The following is a 20679-nucleotide window of genomic DNA, read 5'->3' as shown; positions in this document are numbered from 1 at the left end:
TACTGCTATTAAGAGCATCAAAGTAACAAGTATAAAAAACTAAATTACCTGTTGCTATTCTATGGAAAATGACAGGAATTGGGTCTGTAGTAACTAGTACGTCCTCATCATTTTCTGAACTTGACACATATGTATTGTCTGCAAAGAAATATGAAAAAGACACCGTATATTGAGTATAAATCCTCTATAAAAGCAACAGACGTATCTTCACTTTGATCCAGTTCTCAGAATAACACATACTGCTACTCACATTAACTCAGAGACAAAGGAAGCAAACTTAATGTGTAAGTTAAGCACAAAGTTACAGCCTTTCAAAGGAGTCCACGGCTTCCCACAAGAATACAGATTTTAGATGAAAAGTATTCAAAACCATGCTTTCCTTTTATTAGAGAGAGGGGTTAAGGATAGAGTTCCCCATGTAGCCTTCAAATTCAGCATCCTCCTGCCTGTCTGTTGAGTGTCAAGTTTATAGGATGCCTCTCCACCAGACCTGGTTCCTCATCCATTTCTAATAAAGCCTAAGGCAACAAATCATTTGGATGCAGGTGCTTGCCTCGTGCCGCAGGACAGCACTCTGCTCAGAACAATCCATTTCAAAAGGTGGGGTACTCGGCTGAGAAGATAACTAAGGGACGTTTGATAGTTTTTAAAAACTGCAAAACCCAAACATGCTGGCAAGTCACTTGCAACCCCAACACTTGTGAGGCTGACAGAGGAAGATCACTGAGTCTGAGGCCGGCCTTCTTTACTGAGTGTACTGGTTAGATTTGTCAACTTTACACAAGTCAGAGTCATGTGGGAAGAGAGGACCATATTTAAAGAACTTCTTAGATTCATCTGTGAACATATCTGTGGGCATTTTCTTGATGAATAATTTATGGGGGGGGGGGACTCAGTTTAGTGTGGGCAGTACTACCTCCGGGCAGGAGGCCCTGTGTTACATAAGACAGCAGGCTGGGCAAGTCACGGAAAGCAATGCGGTAAACAGCTTCCTTCCACAAGCCCTGCTGCCTCTGCTCCTGCTTGAGTTTCTACCTTGCCTCCCCTCAGTGACAGACTGATGTGTGACATGGAAGTCAAATAAACCTATTCCTCCCTGAGTTGCTGTTGTTTACTGCAGCAATAGAACACAAACTTGACACACGGGAAGAACCTATCTAAAATTGCACCCTCTGAACTGCTGTTAGGTAACCTGCCCCTGAGTCTCACCAGAGTCATTTCTTTTACAGATTAATTTTATCTAAATGAACTATACACTGAATTATAATTTATACTTTAAGTCCTTACATTTCTTGTTCACTATTTTTATCTCAAGAAAAAATATAAAAGCTTACCAATTTCTCCAATAGATAGACCTCTATGTATGATCAAATAATGTCATTTCATAATAATATAAACCTCACTCCAGCTGTTTATCTGTGTTTCTCATTAATGACTGAAGGGCATTTAGAAAACTGCCAACTCACTAACAAACATCCCATAGTAAAGACCTTCAAGGTGGCTCAGTGGGGAATGAGACTTGCCACCAAGCCTGATGCCCTGGGGTCAATCTCCAGGACATCCATGTTGGAAGCAGAGAACTGACTCCTACAAGTTGTCCTCTGACCTCCACATACATGCACAGCGCGCACATGGGGGCGCACACACACACACACACAGAAAGAGAGAGAGAAATACATCTATACATAATACATACACACAAACAGAGAGAGAGAGAGAAATACATCTATACACAGTACACACACACACACACACACACATATATGCAGGGTGTGGTGGCACATATTCTTAATATCAGCATTCAGGAAATAAAGGCAGGCCAATCTCTGTGAGTTTGGGTGTGGTGGCTTGTATAGGAATGGCCTCCGTAGACTCATATGTTTGAATGTTCAGCTCACGGGGAGTGGCACTATTAGGAGGTGGCCTTGTTGGAGGAACTGTGTCACTGTGGAGGTGGGCTTTAAGATCTCATATGCTCAAGCTACACCCAGTGTGATGACACATCTCTCCCTCTGCTACCTGCAGATCAGGATGTAGAACTCTTCTGCAGCCTCATGCCTGCTCGCACACTGCCACGTCCCACTATGACGATAACAGACTAAATATCTGAGACTCTGAGCCAGCCCCCTTAAATATTTTCCTTTACCACAGTTGCCATGGTCATGGTGTCTCTTCCCAGCAGGGGAAACCCTAACTAAGACACTGGGTGCGCACAGTGAGTTCCAGGGTAGCCAGGGAAGCCATGAGACTGCCTCAAAAAATAAACTGAAAACAACATGAAGTGAGAACAAATAATCTAAAGGCAAATTTCCTATAACACAACTACTGCTAGCTTGCTAAAAATAAAACACTCTCAATAAATAGAAACACAGATCAATTTCTGCTCCAATAACTGAAAGAAATCTGTCTTTAAAAAATATGGAGACAGGTTGTAATAATATTGTGTCAGTACCGTGAGAATCTGACTTTCAATTGATAGACTTAAGACATTATGGTTCCCCCCTCCTTCAAATGCAGTATTTTTAAATGTTAAAATTAAAGTAAAATGTGTGTGTGTGTGTGTGTGTGTGTTATTCCACTGAGCAACAGAAGACTCTCTGCGACGAAGAGGCTTTATTAAGTTATCAAGCGGGATGAGGGGGTGGTATGAGAGTGGAAACAAAGCAAGTCTGCCTCATCACCCTTATTAGCACTAATCACAAGTTAGGTGTTTGTAATTTTCAGGCACCATTAGGGGCAATGCAACGTAGTCACGTCTATGACGCGGCTTCACATCACAGACCAAAAAGCAGACTGTTTGCAAATCAATTGTTTTTACATCAAGACATTGACCATTTATCTGAATTTCCTTCTGTCAGTACTTTCATGCTTTCAGATCAGGAGTTTAAAAAGAGGAGGGATAGGAGGTAAACTCCATTATGACTGAAACCTTTAAATTTTTTGGTGGTGATGTGTCTGTTTTTGCTTTCAGATACAATCTCCCTGCATAGTCCAAGAGAACCAAGAGCCCTTCATGCCTGAGCACCCCCCTCCAAGGACTGGGGTGATAGGCAAAGGCTAGAACAGCCAACTTCAGAGCAGACGCTTCTTTTCTCTTCAACTTATTCAGTCTTTCCGATGTGAAGCTACTTGCTACCTAATAAAACTAATTCTGTTTTCCTCATAAACAGAGAAGGAGAGGCTGTTTACGTAACGTGCCAGAGATAGAGCACCCGCATAAACAGCAGAGCACTAGATCTCATCACAGCCTGAGGAGAGAAGGACTAATAAGACAGCATTTAAGAGTAAGGACAGTGGCAAAGGCCTATGCTCCCAGCACTTGAGAGACGGAGGCAGAAATATAAGAAATTCTAAGCCGTCCTCAGCAACGGGAGAGACTGTCTCCACAATTTAAGAAAAAGACAAAGGCAAGGAGGGAAGAAATATTAGAGCAACAGAAGAAAGTGACGGCTACCAGGTAGAAGGAGAGCGAAAGAATCCACAAACCGGAGAGCATCACGTCAGCCACAGGCCACGGAACAGCAGTTTTACTCGTGTCAGGTGCTGACCCATTAAGACATTAGGCTAGGGAAACAAGGAAGGATACAATGAAAAACCCAACTGGAAGGATTCTCTGTGGAAGTGGACCTTTCCACTACATAATAAATAAAATCTAGTCTCTAATTCTTTTTTAAGAAACTGAAAACAAATTCAAGTACCAGAAGACAGTAAGATTTGATTCAAAACCTTAAATCTGTTGACTGTGTGTGGCGTGACATGGAGGGCAGGACTCCGCCGCCTTCAAAGGATCTCTACGAAACTTTCTACACATTTGAGCTTGGATTTGTCACATTTTCAAATTCTGCTTTAATTCAGTATACTCCAAACAGAATGATCTTGAGTTTTAGAGCATTCAGTGTTAATTCTTTATTATGACGTAGTAAGCAAGTCATATTTAATTCACGATCAGAAAAGAGGCAGAGTAAAGAGCTCCTCAAGTGTAGAATATCCCTTTGGGGGAGTTAAGAAAAGCCTAGCAGTAACTCTTCTTTGAAAGAATTATGTTCTCTGTTGAGAAGTTCATAATTACTGACTCAGTCCCTGTACTCAGACCAGTCTGTTCAGAATTCATCAGAATTCTGACTGGCTGCATCAGTCCACTCCTTCTACATTATCGAGCTTAGCCACCTGCTTCTGGGACGACATCAGAAAATCTGAATTCGCCTGTACCTTGAAGCATTTATTCAACAAGATATGGAAACAATGTAAGTATCCATCAACAGCTGAATAAATGAGGAAACTGTCATAAATATGTATGAAGTTGAATTCTACACAGCCGTTAAAAAAGAAAGAAAAAAAAAGGAAGAAAAGAAGGAGGCAGAGAAGGAGGTAAAGAGGGAGAGAGGGAAGGAAGAAAAAGAGGAAGGAAGGGAGGAACCCTGCAATGAAGTGAGCTCAAACTGAAAGATCAGAGAAGCAAAGTAGCCAACCACCAGAGAGCTCTTACTTCTATGAAATCTTCAGACTGAAAAGACAGCCAGTTCCTGTCTCATCCCACCTTATATTAAAGGTGTGCATCACCACCACCACCTAACCTCCATGGCTAACTAGTGTGGCTGATAGGGTTAAAAGTGTGTGCCACCACTGCCTGGCCTGTATGGATGACTAGCATGGCTAGCTTTGTATTCTGATCTTCAGGCAAGCTTTATTTGTTAGATCATAAACAAAATGTCACCATATAAATATACATAAATAAGTATGCATGCATCAAACTACCACAACATACTATCTGAACATGTTTGAACTGTATCTGACATATATTTTTAAAGTTTTAAAAAATACAGATATTAGCCGGGCGGTGGTGGCACACGCCTTTAATCCCAGCACTCGGGAGGCAGAGGCAGGCGGATCTCTGTGAGTTCGAGGCCAGCCTGGTCTACAAGAGCTAGTTCCAGGACAGGAACCAAAAAGCTACAGAGAAACCCTGTCTCGAAAATCAAAATATATATATATATAGATATAGATATAGATATTGAGATCAACCAACTATAGATTCCTTTTAACCTAAGTCACAGACTTAGATATAACATTAGGAAGTGTGCTGATAAGCATGGTGCTATCTGTCCATCATCACTCTTGTTGTTTAAATGGCTGCTTCTTCCCTAAGCTATGTCACATGGGTGACAGCATCATCTTTGTTTAGAGATGGAAAAGTCAAACATAAGTAGGACTAAGGGCTGCATTTAAAATGACAGACTCCTTGAAACAGAACAAGAGTGCGGAATCTTGAATTCCCTCGTTGGACTCTTCCTGTGAGTGCTGCACTTGGCTTTCATTTTCTTTGAAGGTTTAGGCTTTGTTTTGTTTTCCTCTTTCCTTTAACCTTGGATAAAGGTTCTTTTTATTTTTTTAATTCATCTATTTACTTTACATTCCGCTGCAGACCAACCCCCATCCTCCCCTCCCAGGTCCTCTCCCTCATTCCCTCCCACTCCCCAGTCCCCTACTCTTCCATCTTCATCCAAAAAAGGACAGGCCTCTTATGAGTATCAATAAAACAAGGCATATCAAGTTGCAGTAAGACTAAGCACCTGTCCATGTATTAAGGATGTGCAAGGCAACCCAATATGAGAAGTAGGGTTCCAAAAGCCAGTAATAGAGTCAGAGACAGTCCCTGTTCCTGCTGTTAGAAGGCCCACAAAAGGACCAAATCACACAACTGTAACATATATGCAGAGTGTCTACGTCAATGGGGACAGCCTCTTAAGTTCATGCTTTGTAGAGGATACAGAGATCTATGTTAAGCTGTTAACCATATGAGTGTTTCCGTTTCCCTTCAGCAGGGCGCTGCCGTCATTACCATAGCTTCTATGGACCATTGGGATGGGAAAGTGTAGCTGCAGAAAAGCAACTCTTGCTGATTTTACTCGGTTCCAAGTACGGGGTCGCTTAAGTCAAATCATTCCATCCATTTTTACTGTTACTTAAGAGAAAGGGGGATTGTGTTGATGATAATAAGAATTCTACTGATTTTGTATTATAATCTGGATATTTTCCCTGAATTATCTCTAAAATTGTCATTTTTGTCATACATTTTTTCAAATAAACCAATTATAATCCTCTTTGAAAAACAAGGAAATGAAAACTAAAGGAAATTAATTTTTTCAAATGACTTTAGTAATTAATTGACTAAGTAATTGTTAAGTGGTAAAGCTTGAATTTTTCTGAATCAAAAAGTCAATAGTTTGTCACTGAGTTGTGTTTTAAATATAGAAACCATAGCCCCTCAAAAGCTGTAGCATATTACAAGATATAAATGCCTGTTAGCTGTAAAAATAACTACACGTAAGGGTCTCCTTGAATCTTACAAATTCAATTCTCACTTAAACTGCTGATTCACATTTATACACGATGGTCAAGTATGTCATTTGTAAGTCAGGGCTAGGGAGCCACATGGACCAAATAATCCAGCAACTACCACCTCACTCCTCTAGATGCAACAGAGAAATGGAGAAGAGAGAGTTCAATTGTCACAGTGGCCAAGCCTCCTAACTTAGGAGAGGAAACCTGAGCAGAACGGATGAGCAGTTTGGTCTTAGCAAAGACCAAATGTCATTTGCCATGCATATACCATTTCAAATCCATTACCAAAAATGAAATCTTGGTAAGACTCATGGAAGACAGAAGATGACTGCACATTTTCACTTGATTTTAAAGAGTGACCTTGTATCTATGGCATTACATGTGCTCGATTCCATGAAAGACTTCAAAGCTTCATTGCATAGACACAGACTATGAAATGAGGGTTAATCAATGGCACGAGTTAATGGAATAACACTGCAGACTGAAAACTGTTCCTAGGGATGTGAGTGGGTGCAGCACACTGCTCCTGACTGAGGGGGACAGTGAGGACACAAGCAGAATAAAGAAAGCCCCATACTAACAAGATTAGATGATCAGCTCATCCTGGAGTCAAACCATTCTCAAACCCATAGCCTTTGCCAGAAGGGATTAGTGAAGATAGTACCAAGATTATTGAATTTAGCAACTAAAAAACAGTAAAAGGAACTATTTGTTTGAAATAATTTTTAAAACATAGGCAAAGGTTCTGTAAAATAAACCAAAGTGTAGGAAGAGAAGAACAAAATATCAGCTACATCAATGAGAATGGAATATTCTTTTCTCTTAAAAGAAACAAAACACACATTTCAACAACATAGCAACTTTTTGAAAGGACATATAATAAAAAATATTACTGACATAAAACAAATCCAGAATCATGGCAGGAAAACCACAAAGGTCCTAAGCAACATCTAAAAAGACAGACTCAAGCAGGCCTGCTTGCTAGCTCTATGAATGCTCAAAGAGCCAGTCGGCTCCATTAGCATCTTGTAGTCTGTAATACCTAGTACAAAACAACACGCACGCAGTTCCAGCAGGTAACATCGAGAAGCTTAGGGTCATAGCATGGCACCTAATTACTTAAAGGAGGACATGATTCCTCAGCAGTGGCCAAGTAAAAACCCAGAAACTTCAATAGTCCACATGGTAAATAAAAAAAAAAATTAAATTAAATTAAAAAAAAGCTTTTTTTGACAAGTAGAAACATGCTACTTTTGACGCAAAGCTGCCAACTTTTCTATATCAAAAATCATTCCAGAAATGTAGGGGGAGCAATGTTTATTAGAAGAAAAACAAACACATAATTTTATGCAATATTGTCGGTCTGGAAAAGCAAAACATAGTAAATAACAAACCTCAAGTTAATCTGGATTCAAACTTAATAAAAGGGAAAGTACTATCACACTAATGGTCACTCAGAGGCCCCAGAAAAGCAGGTACAGCACTTCCTCAGAGGTGACAATTGCCAGAGGTGAGAGGCAGATTGTCACCAAGTGCCATGTCCATACAGAACATGGTTTAATTTTGTCAGCACATTTTCTTTAAGGATGAATATGGTTTTCTAGTTGGGGGCTTCACCCCAGCTCCTGGCATCCATTTTGGAATGTTGGGCGGGAAACTCCATTTCAAGTCACCTCCCCTGGGAGTTGCCTCAATCCAAACTCCACCTCCAAGAAAGCCCACCAAACGGTAACCCCTCCCCAGGGAGAGTCAAGAAAGCCCACCAAATGGTGATCCTTCCCCAGGGAAGGTCAAGACCACTCCCACAGGCTACTTAAACTGCCCCCCCTCCCCCCCAGAGAATGAAAACGTGGTCTCTGGTTTTCTGTGGTCTTTTGGTTCTCTATTCCCCTCTCCGTGTTTTTCCCAGGGGCCACCCAGAAGTGCTAACATCTATTAAACCTGGGCTTCTTCTAATTTGGTTTCATTTGGTCTAATTTGGATTATTACATCAGCGGAGAGGTTTACCAGGCCAAAGGCGTAGGAGTAGAGGTTTGCTGGTCCGAGAAATAGTTAACAATGATTGCCACTTTTTTCCTGTCACCCACAATGGCATTTGGGATTAGATTCAACTGTACAGCTGGAAGCAATTGGTACCTGTATTCTGCGCGGTGTATTTGATGGACCAGACACATCAGCCAATTCAAACCTCAGCCTCAGCATTTAAACCAGAATATGCAAAGCTGTCTCTCCCTCAGCAAAATAACACCCACTTTAATCAATTAAATTAAATATGTATTTGAATTCTGTTATCTTGGGGAAATAAAAATTTACTATAAACTCCAAGATGAGACTTTTGTAAATAAAACACAAAATTTATATTAAAATTAAAAAATTTCAAATTGTAGGGGCTGGAGAGATGGCTGAGTGGTAATGAGTGCTGGTTGCTCTTCCAGAGGACCCGGATTCAATACCCAGCATCCGCATGGCTACCCACAACCATCTAAAACTCAGTCCCAAGGAAAATGACGCCTTCTTCCAGCATCTGTGGGCACTGCAGGCTCATGGTGCTCAGATATGGATGCAGATAAAAACAACCATACACATACACTTAATTCCTTTCCATTTTGACAGGTTGGGCATTTAACTCAGTGGCAGAGCACTGGTCTAGCATGCACAAGACTGCGTTCAATCCCAAAACTGAAAAGAAAAGTAAAAATACATTTTTAGGGGACTAGAGAAATGACCCAATGGCAAAGAGCACTGGCTGTACTTCCAGAGACCGTTCACCCAATCCCCAGCACACAACCATAGTAACGTTAGTTTCAGGGGTTCTAACAAGCACACACACGGTGCACATGCATGCCCACAGGCAAAATACTCATACACACAAAGTAAAATAGGTATATCTTACACAAAACCAAGTTATATTTCCAAGCACCACTCCAACGGAGGGGATAAATACATAAATACATAAATACTACCTCTTCGCCACCAGAGGGAGCTAAGCATTGGGGCCATTTGGTTTACTACCCTACACCACTCCAAAGTAATAAAAGATTCTCTAAATTGGTCTAGCTGCGTTTTCATACAGAAAACATACCTAACAGTTATTTCTTTGGTAATTTCTCTGTGGGTGTGCACATATGTGCATGTGAGATTTTTTGTTTATTTCAAGAGGGTTTCTCTGTAGCCTTGGCTGTTCGGGAACTCACTCTGTAGACCAAACAGGCCTCGAACTCAGACATCCACCTGCCTCTGCCTCCCAAGTGTTGGAATCAAAGATGTGTGCTACCACATCCAGCCCGTGTGAGTTTACTTTTAAAAATAAGCACTTCATAGTTTGGCTGGAAGATATTGTCACACATTTCTTTAGAACTTAATTATTTTTGTGTCCATTTGCAGTGAGTACTGAATTTGATTTTTGTCCGAGGAACTCACGGTGAAGAGGATTCTTCCTCTGTCTTTATGCCTCCTCTGACAGTGTCACGGTTCCCTGCGTGCACACATATCTCAAATCTCCAGAGGATGAAGACAGTCATAGGTGCTTAATAAAAACTTTGAAGGAAAGCCTTACCTGGATAATCTTCTGAGACGTGGACTGAGTAGGACACACTGTAAAGACACACAAAAAAGAAACGGCTTAAGTTACTATGGAGAGAGCCATTCTCTTGCACAAGAAAAGCCCAACCCACTGTTGCCCATCTATTTGTATAAGGGTAAGCACAAGGCGCACGCAGACCGGAAGGCTTATTTTAAAGTGGCAAAGGAAACGCGAGGCTGTGAATCTGGACTTCAGCAGGTCTTCCTGAGCCTTCCTGAAATAATACCTCTCCTAGCTGATACTTTGCCCTCGGCTTATCGGCAGGTCTTTTTATTTCAGCAATACACGAAGGCTCATCACAATCGTTCAGATTGCCCAGAGCCTTCTTGCTATGTTAGAGAGGATGCACTGTTGCTGAGATGGTACTCAAGAGTCTAAATTGCATGTGGATGAGGCTGGGAATGGGACTCGTGACCTTGTATACAATAGGCATTCTATCACTCAGCTGTACTCCCAAGCCCAACATCTGTTTTCAATATTGCTTTTCCACAGTGGTTTTTTAAAAAGTGTCATTTTACTTAAAATTAATGAATGATGGATGCAGGTAACTAAGCGATTTCTCTTAATTCAGCCTTTAAAACCATTAGATATAACAAACAAAATGTTTTCAGTTCTGAGAACTGCATTGCTTCAGAAAAAAATGTTTTGATTGAATGTCAACAATTTTTCAAATCCTTTCTCAGGGACCCTGATGCTTCTACAAACCTATTTCAGATGATAGGAATTTAGATAACCTATTTGTTCATTTTTCTATCTCTGTCAACAAGACTGAACATCTCTGGAGATTCAAGCTCCATGACCATTGATATCTATAGCATGATCAACTGTTTTAGCATATGATAAACAAGACTCATACATTAGTTGTTTGAATGGGTTAGTGACGTAGTACAGAAATTGTATGTCACTGTTCATAAAAGACATTTGCTGTTTCATTACTAAGTCAAGAAATGAAACATGTTAAGGTGAAATCATATTTAAGCAAAACAATCAAAGGAGATAACGTGGATGGCTAATTCAGAGAGGTACAACACCAAGCAATGAACATGGTAAAAAAGAACCTGGGCAGTAAAAAGTTCAATCATTTACTTTTTTTTGTTTGTTTGTTTGTTTTTTTGTTTTTGTTTTTGTTTTTGTTTTTCAAGACAGGGTTTCTCTGTAGCTTTGGTGCCTGTCCCGGACCTAGCTCTTGTAGACCAGGCTGGCTTCAAACTCCCAGAGATCCACCTGCCTCTACCTCCCGAGTGCTGGGATTAAAGGTGTGCGCCACCACCGCCCGGCTTCAATCATTTACTTTTTAACTTGGAAATAATACTAATTCAGCCAAGACTGCAAAGAATGTACAAAGATTCACATAGCCTCCATGACATTTACCCTACTGCTTACAACTTATGTACATATAGCAGAACACCAAAACCAAGAAATAGAAGTTAAGACATGTGCCGTTCTATGTCATTTTGTCATGCATGAAACACATATGTACCACATACTCAAGACCCAGAACTATTCACTCATGTTGTCTCATCAGGGTGACACTTGTCACCCCTCCATCTTAATGTTCCCAGCTCCATATGCTACCAATACAACCAATGGAAAACCAGTTTTCCAATGGGTCTCCAATTCTGTCATCACAGGAGTGTGATATAACTGTGTGTGTGTGTGTATGTATGTGTGTGTTTGTGTGTGTGCTCAAGTGCACAAAACTATACAGTAAGGATCACAGTGGTGACTTTGGAAGGCAAAACTATTATCTCAAAAAATTACTCTAGTCACAGGCGATATTTAGGATAGAAACAGAAAAAAAGCAACATAGGACTCTATACCCTATCATAGCAGTAAATTGAGAGCAACTCTCAGGGGGTGTATTGTGCAGAAAGGGACTGAGAAGACCCAAGCAAGTAGTTGATGCTGAACCAACCCCAACCAAAACCCCAGCTTTGGGAATCAAATGCCAACGAGGCAAAATATCCACGTCACCGGTGCCTCAACCTTGAGAGGGGAATTAAACACTATAACTTAATGTGAATTTACTCTCTCATGATTCATTTGCTTATACAATGGGAAAATTATACATAGCAATAGAATTCTTGTTGAGCAGCCCACCCTTTCTTATCCGGCAGTTCCTTATGACAGAAGCCAGGCACCTGGCCAAAGATTATACACCATTCCAAGTTGAATCGATTTACAACATGCTATGTTCTCAGACAACAGTATCCACCCTCATTTTTCACTCAAATCAATGTCAAAATGTCAAATGAAGCCTTAATCTGTTCTTTTGTCTTCATCCAGTCAGGGAGTCTGCTACAGACTAACAGAAGCCTTGGAGTTAATTTGGAGACTTACTAGCTGAGAAACAGTGAAAAAGTCACACACACAGTTAGCTTCGGCCTCTTCGTAGAAAAATAAGAGAATCCACATCTACGCCCTCCAGGTCTTGTGTGATGGTTTGGTGGAAAGCCCCCGCGGCACCACCAGTCACAAAGCAATCTTAGCCAAACTCTAGCTTTTTTGTTTGTTTGCTTGTTTGTTTTTGTTTTATTGAGACAAGAGCTCGGGAAACTCAAGCTAGTCTATAAAGATGATCATGTAACCCAGTCAGACTTTTGACACTGACCCCTGTACTTGCCCCCATCTCCAGAATGCTAGGATTACATGTGTGCATCACCACACTGAGCCTCAAGCACTACAATTAACAGGAATTTCGCATGAATAAATGTGCTCTGGAGAACTCAGCTGCATTGGTAAAAAGATACAATCAATACTTCACAATCATCCGAACTCAACGCTAACTCTGACAATTTTCCTTTATGGAGCCCCATGTTCATGACCATACCTAATGTTTCTAGAATCAAACAGAAAACAAGAGCCCTGCGAAATGATTCATTGACTCCCTGACCTAAAGCGTGTTTTGGGGGTGAGCAGCAGAGGAAAATCGCCAGGCCTGTAAAATCTTAATCAGTCTCACTCTGAGGCTTGCAGAACACGAAGGGATGCAATCCGGTACAGACAGACTTAGATGTTTAAGCTCAAGGCTCTAAATGGGTAGGGTCAAAAAGGGTGGTGGGGGCGGGGTGGGCAGAGAGCAAAGCTTAAGTAGCTTTCGGAAGAGGGTTGGGATGTGCTACACAAATGAACACTACACGGCAGGCCAGTGACATACCGGAGAACTGAAAATCAAAGAAGGGAACACGAGGAAAGCCTGAAGCTCTAGATCCTGTTCAGGAAGGAATGCCCTCATAATCCTGGACCATGCTGCATGGTGAGTATATTAAAGAGCTTTAGAAAGAATGTCAGGTAAGTTGATACATGTTCTGTATATTCTATATGCGGACCATGGCATGATGTACTTCTGGTCAGAAATGTAAACTGGAATTCATGAAGCATTGCTATTACCTGTGTGATTCTTCTAATATGATTTGGCCCTAGGAAAGACTTCTCCCCACTACAGACCCAGAAGGCCATCCAAGAGGAGCCATGCAACACGCAGCCTGTGCTAGGATACGGTTTGGCTTTACCGCGGTCATTGGAATCATTCACAGGGCTATTCACGCATTTAAACTCGTCCTTTGTACCTTATACCTTTTTCCTCCCGAACCACATAATCGAGAGCCAGACGAAACAAATTTGTTCCTCCTTCCCAAGTCCTCCTCAGCTTTAAGAAAACCATTTGAGAATGGTGGAAAAATGACAGAAGGTGGTGGGCAAATTCAAAGCCAGGCAGTAATACATAGAAAGACCCTGTCTCCAAATAAAAATAATTATAATAGCTTATAAAATTTAAAAGGATAGTAGGGAGGTGTGAGGATTTGAATGAGCAATGTCCCCTGTAGTCTCAGGCATCTGAATACTTGGTATCCAGTTAAAGGCACTGGGAAGGTTTGGGAGATGTATCCTTGTTGAAGGAAGGATATCACTGATGGTAGACTTTGAGTGTTGAAAGATCCGAATCAATTCAAGCTCTATCTCTCCCCTTTATGCTTACAGTTCAAGATATGAGCTGTCTGCTAGCTGCTATAGCCACCATGACTGCCACTTGTTTGTGTGCCTCCTTACCATGATGAACTTTTATCCTTCTGGAACTGTAAGTCAAATGAAACCTTTCTTTTATAAGCTGTTTTGGTCACAGTATTTTATCACAGCAATGGAAAAGTAACTAATACAGGGGATAATGGAAGGCAGTGTCTTAAAATAGAATGGAGAATTCAGACTAAAAATAAATGAATTTTAGACTCGGAAGACATTTCAGAAGAATTCAATACCTATATTTTATAATAGACCCCAAAGCACTGTGGCCAGCTGTGAAGCAAAACTCCCGGGTCCTGAGCTCCTTTCTTTTTCCCATAACACCGAAGATTTTGATAGAACAAACGAAAGTTGATGCTGTTCCATGTGATGTCTCTTTTGCTTTACTCCCTAAATTTTAAAACACATTTCCTAAGAGCAGCACCTTTAAATGCCTAGGCTTCCCTGGTTAAATTAGACCTTTCGAATTCACACAAGGAAAAGCAAAATACAGAAACTAAGGCAGGCCCTGAAGTTCTTTGTTCACCTTCAGGAGAGACACTAAAAACTCCTTACAGAAAACTGCCCTCGTTGCTGCCATGCAGCCGAGAGCTTCTGCCCCTCTGGAGCTGTGGAGTAAAAAGAAATTATCCTAGGATTCCGCCCTCGGGCTCATCTCTCACGCCTTCGGGACCATTAGGAGCTCCGTTTGCTGGTTTGATCCCATTCAAGACCCACAGCATTCACCTTTATGTTCACTTCATGTTTCATTTCCCAAAAACTCTTTCCTAATTATCTGGGTCAACCAGCTGGTGTTCCCTCATTCTTCACCAATTATTAGCTGCAATCTCCAAGTAACTTCAGGATTGGAGGATTCTAGTGCCCTTTCCAGCTTCCCTAAATTCCTTCCCTCACCCCCATCAATATTGACAACGTTAAGCTCCAGAGGGTTTCAAGGCCTCATTCACCTCACCTTCCTTCCTAGACCCTGGATCTTGACCAGGGGTAGAATCTGCATCTCTGGTAAAACTTGCAGCCTTTGTGTTATACTCTTTAGCCCCGACTCTCCAAATCTTAAATTTTTTTCACTCCTTAGACCTTCACAAGTGCCTCCAGAAATCAGTCCCTCCTCTTTCTGGATCTAGAGAAATGCTCTCTCTCCAGACATCAGTCCCTTCTCTTTCTGGATCTAGAGAAATGCTCTCTCTCCAGACATCAGTCCCTCCTCTACCTGGATCTAGAGAAATGCTCTCTCTACAGCACCTTCACCTTCTTCGCTGGGAAGCCCCAACCCTGTCCCTGGAGACTTTAAACGCTCAAAGTGGCAGATGCAGTCATGCTTGACACTGCCCTCTAGATCTCTGAAAGATGCTCAGAAGACAGTGATGCTAAGGGTTCTAAGCCCACAAGGACACACAGGGTCCTCAGCACCAGCTATTAAAGACGCAGAACCTAAAGCTCAGATTCCTCTTGTTTTTCTTTTCTTCTATAAATCCTGACAGCTCTCCAAACCCTAATAACAGCTTGTCCTCTGGTCATCAAATCCTTTTATTCCACAGTAAGTTAAAGGAGATTGCCATCTGGCTCTTCTCTCGGGCACTGAACTATTTCTCCCACCAGCCATTCGCACATAGACTTACAGTACCGTCTTTCCTGCATCCACACAAGAGAAGACAAACATCTGTCCTTTCTACCAAGTCTAACGTTCCAGTCTGCTGTACAGGTTCCATAAACGCATGCTCCGTTTAGGACTTTCGCTCTATTAGTCTCGCAGTTTTACGGTTTATAATATCTATGCCATTACTGAAACAGGTAAGTTTCACTACACAAATAGGAAGGAAAACATTATTTAAGATAAACAGATGAGGGCCGAGAGAGCTAACAGGTAAAGGCACTTCCCATCAAACAATACAAACTTAAAAACCTGAGTTTGATCCCCAGAACCCACATGCAGGAGGAAGAAAAAAAAAAGTTCTGACACCATGCTGTTCTGTGAACCCTATACTCATGCTGTGGTGCATATATACTCATGCACACTGATGATGAAATTATAAATGCAAAGCACCAACTCTCATAAGTATTATATTGTATATGCATGATCATTATACTAGACAACTTATAGAGTAGTGGAATAGAGTTTTTTTTTTTTTCAAGGCAAGTAACCCAGGCCCTAAACTCTATGTATCCTTAAGGATGACCTTGAACTTCTGCTCTTTCAGCCTCTGCCTCCCACGTGCTGAGATGACAAATATGGGCCCACATTCAGTTTTATGTGGTGCTAAGGATTGGACTCGGGGCATGCTAGGTAAACAATCTGCCATGTGAATTACATCATCGCCCCAAGAAGAGTTTTAATCTGTAATCCCAGAATTTGAGAAGTGGAGACCATAGGTTCTGAGGTTCAAATTACCCTCAGAAAAATGGTGAATTCCAGGCCAGCCTAGGCTACATGAGACCCTGTCTCAAAACAAAAGAAGAACTTTAGAAACTAATAGCAAAAGGTGTTTCTGATACAGTAAGGGAAACCCATTTGGTCTGATGAGACATGTTTCCTTTCATATCAATAAACATACCAACTGCAGACATATAGCAACACTGCATGAAAGGAGTGAATCTCTCTATTTCTCCCTAGAATTATGAATAAAATTAGTCTTCCTGTATATCTGAAGTCTTTCAATCAGTATAGCTACACCGTGCACTGAGACGCGTGTGAGTGCTGCTTGTACACCCCATTTACACACTGCAGTCCCGCTGGAAGATGGGGATTGTCCCATGGCAGGGGTAGCTGCGGGGACACCACTGATGCCTCTTCGCCCCCACAAGAAGCAGGGCCTTGACTTCCCCAAGAAAGGAGTTCAGGATGAGTCCTTGCGAAGCAGAACTGGAGGTTACTAGAAGGGATTTAACATGAGTTTAACTCTGAAAAGAAGAGTGCTTGGGGGATGAGGCACCCAGGGTGCAAGTGTGGTCTTCTCAAAGGAGAACTGTATTTTATTGCCTTTATTTACAAGAACCAAAAATATGGTGTGTCTGGGTTTTAATGTTATCTTTAGAGAGCTGTTATGGAATTAAAAGATCTTGAGGGGTTTCTGAGGTGCACCGAGTGAGATGACCGGAAACACCCTCTCCCACAAGAGTTCTACGCAGAGTAAAGATACCTTCACTGTGGAACAATCTTTTTGTACACTAGGAGTATGTATTACTCTCATTGGCTAATAAAGAGCTGACTGATCTATAGTTAGGCAGGAGGTTAGGTGGAAAAAACAGACTAAGGATGCTGGGAAGAAGAAGGGCTACACATTAAAGTTCTTATGTAAACCACTCCTTTTGATAATGTAAAAGGATTGTCAGTTCTCCAAAACAGAAGGGGCAGTAGGAAAAACCGCCAGTGCCGGGTGAGACCATTCGACAGGGAACTGTTTCAATACCACTTAGCATGCTACTCCAGCCCACTAATGGCAGCCCTAAACAAATGCCTAGCTAGCCCCTGAGCAAATGCCCGCCCGGCTGTTCCTCAGCATCCAGACAGGGAAACATTCTCACTGTAGAAAACACAGCCCCTGCAAACAACTGGAGATGCTGAGCAAACATTAAGGTAGTCAATTATATATGTTCCCATTTCCAAAACATTTTGATAATTTTTCAACCTATTGTGCTTTGAACCGATGAAATAGCCATGACCAAAGTTTGTTTTAAAAAAAAAAAATGCTATTTCTGTTTGTGTTTAAAGCCAGGGCCTAGTCAACGGCTTCTATACCTCAGTTCTACACCACAGGTCAATACTTAGACTTCTAAGTAAGCATCTTCTGAACAGGCTTGAACTTGCAAGAGCCTTCTTCCTCAGAATGGTGGCGCTGCTAGAACTAAACTTACTGCTTTTGTGAGGGCAGTCAGTTTCTTTCCCTTACCACAGCTGTCGTCGCAGGGAAGGGTCGCCAGGTGTGTGAATGGAGATGAAACAGACACAAACCCATACGAGCTTTCTGGTAAATGTTTCAGCCTCTGTGAGCCCCGATGAGCCCAGCTTACATAATTCTGTGGGTTTTCTTGTGGTGTCCTTGGTCCCTGTGGCTCCTGCAATCCTTCCTCCCTGGCTTGCACAGGATTTCCTAAGGTCCACCTAATGTTTGGGTCGAGTCTCTGCATCTATTTCCATCATTTCCTGGGTGAAGTCTCTCTGATGACAACTGGGCTAGGCATGATCTCTTGGTATAGCAGAACACCACTGGGAATCATTTCATCGGCCATTTTGTCTTCTTTGCCAGTCGTGTTTGGTTCTCTCCTAGGTCTCTGGGCTGTCCAGCCTCTGGGTCCTGACCCTCCAGACTGTGTCAAGGGTGGGCTCCCTCTCATAGTATGGGTCTCAAACTGGACCAGTTATTTGTCGGCCACTCTCATGATTTCTGCACCACCTTTGTCCCAGAACATTGTGTAGGCAGGGCAAATTCTAGGTCAGAGTTATGTGGCTGGGTTGGGGTCCCAAATCCTCCACTGAAAATTTGTCTTTTCCAGAAGATGGCTGGTTTATGTTCTGTATTACCCCTTGCTAGGAGTCTCAGCTGGGGTCACCCTCATAGATTTCTGGGAGTTTCCATTGCGCTGGGTTTCTAGCTCATCCCAGGAGTGCTCCTGATTCCTGTTGTCTTTCTCAGAACCGCCAACTAGAGAGCTTGCATGGGATTGACCTAGGCCCTCTGCACATACATTACACTTGTGTAAGCTTGGTCTTCTTGTGGGACCCCTAACAGAGGGAGCAGGAGCTGTGCCTGTCTCTGTTACCTGCTTTTGGGAACCTTTCTGCCTGCTGCATTGCCTCGCCCAGGCTTAATAGAAGAGGAGGCACCTCGTCTTCTTGATATTCCATGGCTGGATGATTTACACAGGAGACCTGCCCTTTTCTAAACAGAAAAGAGGAGAAGTAGATTGATGGGGAAGAGGGAAGGTTGAGCGGGGGGGACGAGGAGAAGAGGAGAGAGGCAGGGGAGCTGTGATCGGGTTGGGGATAAATTAATTTATTTTTTTAAATTAAAAATAAAGAAAGACACAAATATCATTTCATCAAGGTAAATCTACCTCAGCGGGGTGTGGTGGTTTACACTTTTAATCCCAGCACTCAGAAGGCAGGGGCCTGGGCTACATAATGGGAACCAGGACAGTCAGAGCTCGAGACCTTGCCTGGGAAAATAAAACAACAACAAAAAAACCCACAAAAACCATAGAAAGACAGATCTCTTCTGTAGAGTGTGTGTGTGTGTACAGAGAGAGAGAGAGAGAGAGAGAGAGAGAGAGAGAACATATAGTTTTAAGATGCACGTAAGATTCCTGTAATAAAAATTCACTGGTATTTACAAGTTTTTACCTTCACTGTTTTCCTCCTGAAATTACAAACGAGTGTGAAAGCACAAGAGCTGCTGCACACACAACACAGCAAGATTTAAAGACCGAATATGAGAGAACAATTCCATAGTTGAAGTCAAGTGTTTGCATTGTGGGAAAAATTACTGAGAAAATACTATCAATACTCAAGAGAGATAAACACCACAGGTAGTATTATACTGTCTTAGTTGGGGTTTCTATTGCTGGGAAGAGACACCATGACCACGGCAACTCTTATAAAGGAGAACCTTTAGTTGGGGGGCTTACAGTTCCAGGGGTTTAGTCCATTATCATCATGACACGACATGGCAGCATGCAGGCGGATGTGGTGCTGGAGAAGGGGCTGGGAGTAAAGAAGAAACTACATCTTGATCCACAGGCAACAGAAAGTCAACTGTCTCACTGGGTGTAGCTTGAGCAAAGGAGACCTCAAAGCCCAACCCCACAGTGACACACTTCCTCCAACAAGGCCATATCTCCTGATAGCACCACTCCCTTTGGGGACCATTTTCTTTCGAACTACAATGAATACACCATCTGAGCAGATTCCTCAAGGAGTTAAGGCACCTAAAGGGAGTTCTTGCCAAGTTCATTTCTTGTGGAAGAGCAAAACAATTCTGAAGAGCAATCAGAGGACCTGCAGAACCCTGACTACTGGTGTCTCCCTTATTTGGCCCACACCACTGTCCTGCGTTCTGTTTGTCCCAGCGAAATAAACAAAACAAAGTGGGGAGCTGGGAAGATGGCTTAGCAGTTAACGGCATGTACCACAAACTCCAGACCCAGGCTTGGATCCAGTCCATAATCTTCTGTGACTCTAGTTCCAGAGAATCCAATGCCCCCTTTGGCTTCTATAGGCACCAGACATGCATGCCATAAACATACATATGTACAGACAAAACATTTATATACAGAAAAATAAATACACATAAAAAACATTCCCTTCAAGTAGTTTAGAATTTTTAGTTTACTGTTGCTGGCTGTACATAATCAGGAGCAGGGGGGAGGAGGCTGTACACATCCCAAGGCTTGCAAGTGAAAGCCAAGGACAACTGCGTGAAGCCCGTTCTCTCCCTCCGCCTCTATGTGGGTTCCAGGGATCAAGCTCAAGTCATCAGTCAGGCTTTCCAGGCAAGAGCTGACATGCTGAGCCTTCTCTCCGACTCAGGTTGTGTTGGGTTTTTTTGTTTGTTTGTTTGTTTGTTTCCCTAGGCAAGACCCAGCTCTTGAGGATGCCCTGTCCATGTCTGGAACTCTCTCTGCATTTTGTCTTCTTCATTTCCTTTTACCCCTCAGATGCCAGCTCAAACGTGCCATTCTAGGGAATACTTTCTGCTCTCCTCCCAGGCTGGTGGATCTCAGCCAGAGCAGTCACAGTT

At 42.2% G+C, this 20679-nt stretch overlaps 1 protein-coding gene across 1 annotated transcript in view; it reads right to left on the bottom strand.

Annotated features, from left to right (window-relative positions):
* Parp8 (poly(ADP-ribose) polymerase family member 8) overlaps positions 1-20679 on the bottom strand; it is a 161843-nt gene that overhangs the window by 66744 nt on the left and 74420 nt on the right. Inside the window, exons 4-5 of the mRNA XM_057789661.1 lie at positions 9899-9936; positions 49-138 (exon numbers count right to left, since the gene is read on the bottom strand). Coding sequence (XP_057645644.1) covers positions 49-138; positions 9899-9936 — 128 coding nt within the window. The remainder of the gene's footprint in view (positions 1-48; positions 139-9898; positions 9937-20679) is intronic.

Source organism: Chionomys nivalis, chromosome 15, assembly GCF_950005125.1.
Source record: "Chionomys nivalis chromosome 15, mChiNiv1.1, whole genome shotgun sequence".
NCBI lineage: Eukaryota > Metazoa > Chordata > Mammalia > Rodentia > Cricetidae > Chionomys > Chionomys nivalis.
The sequence above is the reverse complement of the archived record's forward strand: the minus strand, read 5'-3'. Positions and strand labels throughout refer to the sequence as shown.